General features: G+C 34.2%; 1 protein-coding gene across 1 annotated transcript; it reads left to right on the top strand.

The window, feature by feature from the left end:
• Positions 1-864: 864 nt before the first annotated feature.
• Tsp_09187 (conserved hypothetical protein) lies at positions 865-12005 on the top strand. Its single transcript, XM_003375559.1, has 31 exons — positions 865-919; positions 1876-1984; positions 2049-2552; positions 2602-2752; positions 3994-4302; positions 4568-4843; positions 4898-5076; positions 5109-5281; positions 5359-5495; positions 5800-5889; positions 5999-6163; positions 6232-6930; positions 6984-7041; positions 7287-7461; positions 7522-7688; positions 7755-7879; positions 7939-8333; positions 8406-8587; positions 8815-8894; positions 8960-9067; positions 9128-9233; positions 9322-9346; positions 9425-9572; positions 9643-9857; positions 10155-10302; positions 10371-10439; positions 10616-10705; positions 10766-10935; positions 11008-11299; positions 11371-11597; positions 11753-12005. Exons 1-31 carry the CDS (start codon positions 865-867, stop codon positions 12003-12005), a joined length of 5880 nt encoding a protein of 1959 aa, XP_003375607.1.
• Positions 12006-12131: the final 126 nt, after the last annotated feature.

The raw sequence follows: 12131 nt of genomic DNA, 5'->3' as shown, positions 1-12131 counted from the left end.
TAATAATTAAAAAGTAAGAACAAAATTACCATTAATTTTTGTAAAAATACATGGAAATACATAACAGTCAACGTTGAAAAAAATCTTTTTTTTCTTAACATTTACATTACATTTGCTGCTTATGTTGAGGTCATTATTTTAAGTTATTGCAAGTTCAAATTATACAGTACAATTTTATTGAAAAAATAATTAAAAAAAGAGACACATATTCTGTAATCGGAACAAATAACAGCAAAAGCAATAAAACATAATTAATGAATATTATTATTTCAATATCACTTCTTTTTTAAATTTTGCTGCTAATAATGAAATATTACTTGATAAATATTACGATTCGAATTTTAATGCTAAAAGTACAGTTATTATAAAATCTCAATGTCATTTCTATGATTCTACGAAACTCATATGACATATTAAAATATTTAATGTATATTTTTATTTCTGTTATCCATAACACTAGAGAAATGAATAAAATTCTTTGATATTTTAGGCGTCTTTTAGTTGTTTAGATTTTGTTATGTATTTTCATTGAATGCAGTATGTAAATAAAGCAGTGTTAGTGAGAAAATTATACTACAACATTTCTCAATCTATAATGGCGACTGTAATGGAATATTTATTATATTCGCTTTAACATAGCCTCATACTGCTCATTAGCAGCATGTTTATTTGAATTCTTCAATGGATATTATGCTTGTTTATTGCTTAAATTTAGCACAATAAGAAAGTCAATAATTTACTTCAGTCATGCAAGTAATACAATAAGGTAATAAATATTTTTGTTACTGTATATATTATTGTTACTTGATTTTTAAATACGGTATAAATTTAAGTTATCATTACAGATGCATTAACTGTGTCGAGATGTTTACTTTTGTAGTGTTTTATTTTTTTATTTTTCCAGTTTCTCTATTTATTGGTAAGCACGATGTGTTTCCCTTGAGATTGTAACGTGTTTCTATATACTTTAGCAAGTGTCATACGTATTTCATTATTGTCCTTCTTCTATTTGATCTTATTCTTCTGTTGGGCAGTGTTTAAACCTGTGAAGAAACATGAAGTTCAAAGTAAGCAATTTTTTATTTTATTCTTATTCTTATTTGAATTGATAGCATTATTTTTATATGCCGAAAAGTGTTTTGAAATTTTTGCATTTCGTCTTCTTTAAGAATGAGAACAGTTTTATTAATAAAGTTGATTTGGGTTTATTTTTGAATTTTATGCATAGAAATAATAGGCGCATGATAAATTATATTACTTTACTTGAATGCATAATTCAAAGCCGCTTTTTATAATGCTGTCTTTGTCGCCACGCTTAATTCCATTCATGCATGCATTAATTGAATGTAATTCACGCGAACATGATGTTTTTTTATGTTCACATCATGACATCTGAATAGTTGTTTCTTTGAACGGGCTTTTTTATTCATTTTTGTGATTTTTTATTTATTTCCAATTAAATATTTTACTGAAGTTAACGGTAATTTGAAAACCTTCATTCAACTTTGCTGCTTATAACATTTTATTTCAATTGGTGTTCATTCATTTTATTCATAAACATTGCTTTTATAAAATTTATTTTAAAATTTTTAGGTTAATTTTTTATTTGAAAATAAGAAATTTGCACGATTATGTTAGTTTGTTCGTTCATCTTTTCTGATTTTAATGCAGCATTGAGAGAAATAATTTAGTTAGTGAAATGAAGCATTAATTTATATATCTGCAAAGATTTTTTTAAATGTAAATATTTTTTTAATAGAATCATTTGAATTTCTTTAGAATAAACTGTATAATGATTATTTGTTGATACGTTTTATTTAGAATCGACCATCTGCTATCTGAAGATTGCTTCAACGTTTCCTGTTTTATTTGCAGCTCTTCAAACTTGCTTTCATGTAACACTTAATGTTTCTTCTTCAGTAAATGAATGGCTTGTGACTTGCGAAGGATGGGAGCCAGAGTTGCGTATGATTGGTTTTGAAAGGTGATAATTCAGTATTTTGAGACAGTTGTTTGCTGTTTTTGTTTATAATGATGATATCTTTTAGATTGGATAATCTGAATTTATTCAATAAAATACGAATTTTTTTGCCAGAAATTATTGTGTTTGTGACGGCGGTAACAACGGTGATTATAGCTAAATTGTCTTTAAGACGTCAATGCTCTGAAGAGGATGATATTATACCGTTGCATTTGACAACTGGTAATGAAAATAATGCTACTACGTTTAGAAGATCTACCGATTCAGGAATGACATGCGCGTCGTTACTTGGAATTGATTTATTTAATATCGAATCCCTCCCACGTTTTATTGTAATTTTGGCTCTTTGGATTGCAGCTGTTGCGCACCCATGTTTATTTACATCGATATATTTTTTGGTGTTGATATTATCATTGTTCATATGGGCTCTTGATATTTCCTTGAATAATTCATGTTTTAAACACATTAGCCATACAATCTCTTTTTACACTGCTTTCAATTTGTCAGCATTATATTTATATCAGTTGTGGCCTATTCAAAAGCATTTTCCACCAGAAGATCTGCCTGCTAGGTGAAGTTGCACATGTTGAAAAGTAAACGAATAAATAAAGACATTTTAGGTTGATTGGAATGAAGGCTTACTTAAACAGCTCTTGTAATCCTGGTGAAATTTGGACTGGTGAAAAATTGTTACCCGAAATTCCTGCGGAAGTGTGGCTATATCCGATTTCACTATTCATCTTGTACTTTTCAATTGCATATTTAGATTCGGTAAAATGTTGTTTTTATTATTATTTTTTATTTAAGTATTTATTCATATTGTGGCAGCTGCTAAGTTAAGTGTCACTTGCATGGTAAATAGCGCAAAGTAGAGCTTTATTTAATAATGAAACTTTATCATGTGCATGCATCTATGTTTTTAATCACACGGTGTTTTTTTACTAAAAGTACTTTTTTTCAAAATATCATTGTTTTTACTTTATGTTTTTTATTCACTAGGTAGATCGTTGAAATTTAGAAAGAAAATGAAAATTGTATTTATGAAAGCAGTTTTTTAAAAGTATCTCATGATTTTTATTGTTAAGATTGGATTTTTGTCATAACGAAACATGAAGTTAAAGGGAACATTTTGATATTTTCTATTTAATTGAAATTTAGATGTAGAGACGAATGGGACAATATTGTTTTCTTGAATCGTCAGTTTTAAAATAAGACTAACGAAAAATGTCGAAAGTTTTGAATTAATGCATTGATTAGTTTCCAGTTTTTAAAATACAGAATTTTAGCTGTAGTGGTTTGCAATTTCATAATGTTTCAGTTTATTTTTTCATTTCATCAGACAAGCATTTGAAATTCATACTTTCATGTAGAAATTTTGGAAGATATATTCATCTGTTTTGCAAAATTGATAAATTAAGTAAACAGACAGAGAAAAGAATTAAAACAAATATGTCCGTAACAAATTAAATCTATATTTTGCGTTATTACATTTAAAAAAGTATTAGTGTAGCACGATTTGTCGAGTACTACTGTAATAAAAAAAAGATGAGCACGTTGGTATTGTCTGGCTTATTGTGCGGCATGGTTATTTTTCCCCTCTTCTTGCATGTAAAGTAAAAATCGTTTCGTTATTCAATCTTAGGCTTCTTCTAAACTTCGTTTCAATTCTGGCAAGCTTAGTCGGCATACATCGATGGAAAGTTTGATCAGCGACTCTCCTTCTGCCAAAGATGACGTAAGCGTCACTTAGTGATAATTATGCAGCAATTGATTATTTGTTAAATCAAAAAATTGGAAAAGAGTTTTTTTTTATTTATTATAATAAGTTTTGGTATTGTTTTGCATTTGAAAACATACTCCTGGGTGGTGGTTAGTTACTTATATTACTGCTTGACAATTTCCCTTGTTTTCTTTCCTAATTCTTTTATATTTATAATATCTTTTTAATATTTCCAATAAAAAATGGGAATTTATTATTATACTTGTTGAAATATTATTTGTTGTTGTTTCAGAGTGGCCCTTTTATTAATTTAAATTGGGATAATGAGCGCGAACCGACAACTGATGCCAATATGGCGAATTACGATACCACGTCGCGTTTGCTCTGCCCATCCCGGTGGTACAAACTTTATAGGAAAATATTGCCATTGTTGTTGCGAAACTTTTTCACCTTTTCATTGATGGTGATGATGGCTTGGGCTGTGATTTATCACAGTTGGCTGTCGTTCGTTTGGCTAGTCATGGCCTGCGGTATTTGGATATACCACGATAGCCGCAAAGCTTATATGTTGCTTTCACCATTGATCATCGCCTATTCGCAGGTGTTTGTTATTGTTTTTTTTATTTTTTGAAATTTCTTTAAAAAATTTTAAAAATTCAAGGTACTGCTTGTTTTTCAATTTATTTACGGCCTCAATTTAACCAATGACGAGCTGCCTGATGAAGTGGCTGCAGTGTCGTTGAAGCAAATCGGTTTGTCGAAAGATTCCGATCATCCGGCAGAACCACTCACGGTCAAAGTATGTTAATTTTATTTATTTATTTATTTATTTATTTATTTATTTATGATGGTTTAAATTTGTTCAGCTTTTGCTTACGTTCTTTTGTTACATTACAATACGTCTGTTGATGAAAGAGAAGAAGATGAAAAATTTCGGCGTCGATTCGAGTTCTGTGCAAGGTGACGGCAATGACAACGTGACCACCAAAAAGAACATGAGGATTCACATCACCCGTCTACTTCCGAAGTATTGGATTTACGTAGTCTGCTTCGTCTTGCTTATGATATCTATTCGACGCCCCGTATTTGTTTACAACATCCTCTACATGGCATTTTTTCTAGTTTTTATCAGCTTTGTTACTGTAAGTTATCATTTCATTTATTTGCGTGTTGATTAATTTTTAATTCTAATGCAGATGTCGTTCCAATATTGGAAAAAAATGTTATTTTCATATTGGGTACTGTTGACCGCGTACAGTGTATTTGTGCTGATGATTGTCTACACATTTCAATTTCACAACGTTCCGGAAATTTGGTACCGTTGGACAAATTGGCCCAACGAAACGTACTATACAAGAAATTTGTTTATTACAATGTTTGTTTGTTTATTTGTTTTTTTTCGTTCAGATTTCAAGACTTTGGTTTGGTTACGTATACGAGTGGAAATTTGTTCTTGCATCTTTCCAGACCAATATCATTTTTGGTAGTTGTCATATTGCAGATGAAATTTTTCCACGACACATTTTTGAACGTCATCATCAATCCAAATGTTACCTGCATGTCAGCTACGGATGATTCAGGTAGATTTTGTTGTTGTTGTTATTGTTTTGAATTTTGAGATTTAATTCTTTTTTAATTAAAATGAAATTGGTTTTAGATCAACAACCAAAACGTGTTTGGTATGATCGTTGTTGTCTTCGTTTGAAAATCTTTGTAGAGCATATTTGGCGAATTCTTGAAGTGCATTTCAACAAAATTATTCCACTGTTCATCATGTATTTGGCTATAGATGAGGTGAGGGAAATTTTGAAATGTTAAAATTTTTTATTAAACAATTTTTTTCCTAGGTGAACGCTATCAATTTTGCTTTCCCAGTTTTATCCGTTCTAATGTTGACGTTCCGGAAATTGTATTCTTGCTTTTGCTTTGCATCTTGCGTTTGGGCTGGGGTGATCGTTTTAGCAAAAATGATATTCCAGTTGCATATTTTTGACATTTCGAAAATTCCCATCCTATTTCCATACTGTTCAGTGAGTAGATCAATTTATTTACTATTCAATCAGCAATTGTTGTGCTCATAATTTTTCAAACGTTTCAGGATGATGCGATGAATAATCAAACAATTTTGGAAAATTTGTTCCAATGGACTGGATTTGAAAAAACAGATAATATTGCTTTTTACTTGGTGGTAAGTTTGTTTGGAAAAAAATAATAATTTTTTTGTTTGGTATTTTTTCAAATAATGTAAAAAATATTTTTAGAATTATGTGGTATTTTTCATTTTGCTGGCGCTGCAGACGATCATTTACCAACGGCAGCAGTACACCAGGGCCGTGAGCAAAGTCAGCGAACCTGAAGATGGGATCATTTTTGAAAATTGTACACGCAACGATGCTGACAAAGGTCTGATAAGTTGTTTGAAATTTTTGGCCAATTATGGATGTTACAAATTCGGTGTTGAGGTTTGTTTGTTTTCTTTTCATATTTTTACCCTGCTCATCAGAGTACTGTATATTACTTCATTTTGCAGTTAACTTATATCTTGATTACGGTTTCAATTGCGATTCGCATGGATGCGTTTTCGTTATTTTACGGTCTGATTTTGTTATTTTCACTTATGCTACAAAGACGTGCTTTGGCGAATGTTTGGTACATGGTTTGCGCTTGTTTCGGGGTGAGCATTTTGCTTCAGTATGGAATCTGTGTCGGCTTGCCGCCGAATCTTTGCCTCAACTATCCTTGGAATTTCGACTTGAAACTCATCCAGTGGCTCTATTTGCCCGATTTCAAGCACAGACCGCATGTTTCGTTCCTGATCGCCGACGTTGCCGTGTTCTTTTTCTCAATATGCCAGCTGTACGCTTTTCGCATTGAACGGAAGCGGGCCGTTAAGCTGCTGGTATCCAAACGACCGAATCATCCAGTCATTGACGACAACGAACCTGCCAATTGGTCGTTCGTCACCCCCAGCTTGGATGGCCCTGAAAATGAGCTCGACGGTCAACGGATCCCGGATTTCATCACCAGATGTAGTTCTGCTTTGGACGTGGTGAAAATTGTCATCTTCCAATACTTTCACTGGCTGACGTTACTGGCGGTACTCGCCGCCGGTGTGGGCGGCATATCCGCTTTCACGTTCGGCTATCTGATGGCCGCGTTCTGCTTCTTGTGGAAAGGCAACGACATTTTTCTCACCAATCCAAAAGGCTATCTGAAGCAGTATGTTGTTGTTTGTTTTCTTTTTTGAATTTTTTGCTTTCGAAAACAATGTTTTTTTTTCAGATGGAAAGCTTTAGTATATTTCAACGTTTTGACAATTTTGATGAAAGTAGCGTTGCAGGTATTATTCACTTATGATGTTTTTTTTGTGTTTGAATTCAGATGAAAATTTAACCGTGACTTATCATCATTTATTCATACTTGTGTTCGATTAGATTCCTGGATGCGTTTATTTGTCATCAATTTGTTCATTTTCGCCCAGCATTGTACAATTCTTGAGCATAGCTTGCATTCATTCTGGTTTCGATTCTCGTACAGACCACGAAGGTACAAAATTTTTTTATTTAATTATTTAATTAAAAGTAGTATTATGTGTTGAAGAAGGTTTATCACCGGATTGTAAAGTTGTGCCGGATCAAGCGCAAATTTTCTACGATACGGTTTGTTTTGCATTTTTAATTTTCCAATTACGAATTCTGAACAGCTGGTACTTCAAACATGTGGTCGTTGAATTCAAAGCTGAGCAAGTATTCAGCGCCAGGTAATTAATTTGTGTGATTAATTTGTTATCGTTTGGTTGATTATCGTTTTTGTCTAACAGAGGTGCAGTGCTGATTGGTCAGCTGATTTGGAAAACGATGACCAAGCAACAGGAGAGGGAAAGTGAAGTGGTGGAAAAGGTGAAGCGAAAAACCGAACTGATTCGAGCCAATTATTTGAGCCATTTGAAAGAGAACGAATATTACGATCCAAAAACTTACAACGAAGGTTTTGTTTATTTCAATATTTTTTTCTGTTGCATTTGGTTGGTTGCTTTGAAGTGATAATTTTCAGCGAAACGTGCCGGCGATTATTACATGTTCGAGTACGATTCAGCGTTGGACATGATCGACGCACAGCAGACTCCAATGCAGCAGACTCCGCATGAATCGGATGACGATGGAGTTGGTCCTTTGCAAGTAATTGTTTTTTTTTCTAAATTTGATCATTTGTGTTAATTTATTTGTTTAATTCAAAGATGATTCACATGGCTGTGACGAGTGATTTGCCGTTGGGACGCATTGCGGATAAGGTTGAAGGGAAGGGAAGTTTGAAAACGAAATTACCGGATCAAAAAGAGGAAAAGCCCAACGTTGAAAAGAAACCTGTGGAACGTTCCCTTGCCGGTACGGTTCGCTATGTGAAGACCCTGCTTGTGGCGACGTTGAACCGCATGATCGCTTATCTCAATTATCTGTCTTATGATTATCGTTACGTTGCTTACGTGTTGCGAGACGAAAAGGTGAAACTGAAATCTAGCCTCAGCGATGAGTTGTCGATGATGTTCGACCCGGACAAATTGCAGCAGTTGATCAACAAAACTGAAATTGGTCAAAAAATCTACCGTATACCATCCGAAAGATGGTTAGACAAGTAGAGCGAGAAATTATTTTTCTTATTTAAAAAAATTTCCCTTTTTTTTAAAATCAATTTCATATTTTATAGAATGCAAGAGAAAGTGGAAAATCTGTGGGAAGGACATGGATGTTTGAGACGACTTTTCATCGCACTTTATTACGTCATCATTTCGCACACGGATATTGTTTGCTATTTGATGATAATTTTGAATCAGATGTTCAACGCTTCGATTATTTCCTTGCCGTTGCCAATTTTTGCCTTTCTCTGGGGTACGCTTTGCTCACCGAGGCCCCCGAAAGTGTTCTGGGTGACATTGATCACTTATTTGGAGGTATTGTATTGTATTGTATTTTTCCTGGTGGGTAATACAATTAATGCTGTAAGTTTTGGTCTGTTTAGTCAATGATTGTGATCAAGTTCATTTTTCAATTTGGTTTCTTTCCTTGGAATCAGTTGAGCACGTCCAGTGAACCATTTTATCCGCCTAGAATTTTAGGCGTTGAAAAGAAAGCGGATTTTGCAATACTCGATGTTATCCTGTTGATGGTACTATTCTTTCACCGACATCAGTTGAAAGTAAATTAGATATATTTTCACTTACATTAATAATGTTATTATTATTATGTTAACCGCTTTTTAAGAGTCTCGGTTTGTGGCGAGAATCGATGGATGACGCGATCAACTTTGACGACGTGGACAAGCATAACAAGGAGGAACCAACACCAGCAGTTATTCTACCTGTGGTTGAAGTTAGTTGTGGGGTTTTTCTTTGTGATGATTTTTCATATATTTTTTTTACTTTTCATCAGCCGGGAAATAATGGTAGTTACGAAATGAAAGAAATTTCTCGCAAAGTAGAATCCGGTGATGAACAACAGCAAGCAACAATACAACAACAACCTTGTGAAAATCCAGGTAATTTCATTATTGTTGTTCTTATTGTTATTGCTTTTAAAATGATTTTCTTGTCAAATTTTACAAAAATGTTTTATTTTATTTTCAGATACCAAAAATGGCTTCTTGGACGGGTGAGACGATTTGTGGAAACGAATATGAAAATTATCATATTTCTATTGCAGTGAAAAATTGAACATTAATTTTTTTAGGATATTGCTTTATTTTGATCCGATAAAAAGATTTTACCAGCAAGTGATCAATCCACCGTTTCGTTATATTACCGACGTGTATGCTTGGATGTTTTTGTGCGATTTTATTTGCTTTTTGATAAGCGCATTTTCCTATACCAGTTTTGGGGTAAATTTATTCTCAATTATACATATATATATATTTGCATGCATAATTGAGCATATTGCTTCTATTTCAGGTAGATACAGGTAGAGGAGACGTTGTGGCTGATATTCAGTCCAATAAAGTTCCACTGCCGTATGTGATCATACTGATAACATTGATGGTGTTGATGATCATCGATCGAGCGATCTATTTGCACAAAAATGTCTTGAAGAAGTTAATTTTCCAATATTTTCTTGTTTTTGGAACTCATATTTGGATATTTTTCGTCCTCCCAGCAATAACTGGACGGTAGGATTGTTGTGTTTCAGAGTTTTATTCAAAAATTTATTTTTATCCATTCATTTAAGAATGTCCGTAAAAAACAAACCGGCAATGCTTTGGTATATGGTGAAGGGGATCTATTTGTTGATATCTGCTGTCCAAATTCGTTGCGGCTATTCGTCGCAGTTGTTGAGCAACTTTTTGACCAAGCAATACGGTTTGGTCAATTATATACTTTTTACTTGGTTTGTAATTTTTTAATGTTTTATTTTCCGTTGTTTATTTGTTTATTTATTTGTTTGTTTGCTTGCTTGCTCATTCCAGTTATCGAATAGTGCCATTTTTGTTCGAATTACGTTCATTGATCGATTGGACCTGGACACAGACTTCGATGTCACTTATGGATTACATCACCATGGAAAATATTTTTGCTCACTTATACACCATCAGATGTTCTCGTGAGATGGAGAAGGTTTGTCGGTTGCTAGGAAAATTAATTTGTGAAATTATTATTTTTTATCGTTTATAATCTTTTTGAAGGACTACGTACAACGCAAGGGTGACCCGAAAACTGCTTTCAACAAATATTGCACTGGTTTGCCGATATTGGTGGGCTTAGTTGCAATTTTATGGCTTCCTTTGTTGCTTTTTTCTACAGTTAATTCTATTGGTATGCGACTCTTGCCTTCAAATGCGAAATTTCAAATCACCATCGAAGGCTATCCGGTATTATTTTGATTAAATATTATATTTATATGTGCATTATGTCTTTTCCTTAAATTCAGGCCTTGTATACATCAGAAGCCCAAGGTCCATTTATTAGACAATTGATTCCTTCTGAATTTGATAGTCTTTATTTGAATTATTCTTCAAAGGTGAGCTTTTTGTTTCTTCTGTAAAAATTATGGCTTAATTGTGCATTTGATTCACAACAGCATGCTAGTACGTTCTTGCGCGAATACAGCCCAATCGATACAGTGCATACGATTTTCCGTGTCGACAGTGATACCACTTGGACCATATCGAATCCAGCCAAACAAGCGTTGATTGATCAGGTGAAGAGTTCTGCTGAGTTGACGTTGACAATTTTTTTCAAATATATACGGTAGGTATTTGGGGTATTTTAGAAGTTTCATTTATTTAATTGTTTGTTTGTTTGTTTGTTGTATAATTTCAGACCAGCCCAAAGTTCTTCAGAGCCGAATGCAGAGCACTCGTTCATCAGGCAGATGCAATTGGCGGCTAATTCAGACACTCGGCTTGCATTAGCCGAAGCACTGACCGCAGGATCGTCCGCAGCGGTGATTGTTGAAAAGGCGTTTCCATCGTTGGTAGTTGTACCGGCGTTGGGCAACGTGCATCCGGCGTTCAGTTTGGTCGACTTGTCCGCTTCGGACAGCAGCGCCGCTTATTCGGATATTTACTTACGTCTTCACGAAGTGCAGCAGCAGCCGAACAATTCGACGACGGTGAGTAGCAGTATAGTGATGACAATGCAACTGTCAGTACTGATCGGCCAACATCCGGCGTTGGTTTGCAGACCCACTGGTGGCAAGTGACCATGACCCATCCACCGATAATGTGGAACCACTATGAACTGTCCAAGCAAGACATGGAAGCTGAACAAGCTGATTATTTGACGGTGAATGACACTGTTGTTGGTTCATCTGAACCAGCGGCCGAACCAATCACTTGGTCTGGTATCAATATGATTGCATTCGTCGATCGGGTATTTCCGTCAGCGTTGAGCTATTTTACCAGTAGAGGGTAAGGGCATGTGTGAATTATTATTTATTTTCATTTTACACAATTTCATAAAATAAATATCCAATAAGTTTTTCACTTTTTCAGATCAACATGAATGACAGCTTTATTCTTGTTGTTGTTGTTGTTGTTGTTGTATTTATCCAATTGTATTTCAGCATCATCGGCGTGTACATCGTCGTAGTGTTTGCGGTGGCTCGTTACGTTCGTACGGCGACAATAACTCCATCGATGGAGCTGACAATATCCGAGATTCCAAATGTCGACCGGATGCTTAGACTGTGTAAGGATGTGTTCTTGGCTCGAGAGGCGAAAGATTTCGCTCTGGAAGTGGACCTGTTCGCCAAGCTGCTGTTCTTGTTCAGATCGCCGGAAACGTTGATTCGTTGGACGCGTCACAAAGTGGAATGAAATTTGCCTAATCCACACAATTATTTTATACGGTCTATTTTTTATTTTTGCTTTATTCATTTTAATTTTTCTGCATCGTTTTAAATTCTTACCAATGTAAATTTTGTATTGATTGAATTATTGTTT

The sequence above is a fragment of the Trichinella spiralis genome (assembly GCF_000181795.1).
Source record: "Trichinella spiralis strain ISS 195 chromosome Unknown Scfld5, whole genome shotgun sequence".
Lineage (NCBI taxonomy): Eukaryota > Metazoa > Nematoda > Enoplea > Trichinellida > Trichinellidae > Trichinella > Trichinella spiralis.
This window is presented reverse-complemented; position numbering and strand designations above follow the sequence as displayed.

Bases quoted from the DNA above. Each gene is read 5' to 3' on its own strand.
- Tsp_09187 (XM_003375559.1), top strand. From the start codon at position 865: ATGTTTACTTTTGTAGTGTTTTATTTTTTTATTTTTCCAGTTTCTCTA. The intron at 5,077-5,108 runs GTTTGTTTGTTT...TTTTTCGTTCAG, and splicing joins AGAAATTTGTTTATTACAAT to ATTTCAAGACTTTGGTTTGG. The intron at 7,462-7,521 runs GTAATTAATTTG...TTTGTCTAACAG, and splicing joins GAGCAAGTATTCAGCGCCAG to AGGTGCAGTGCTGATTGGTC.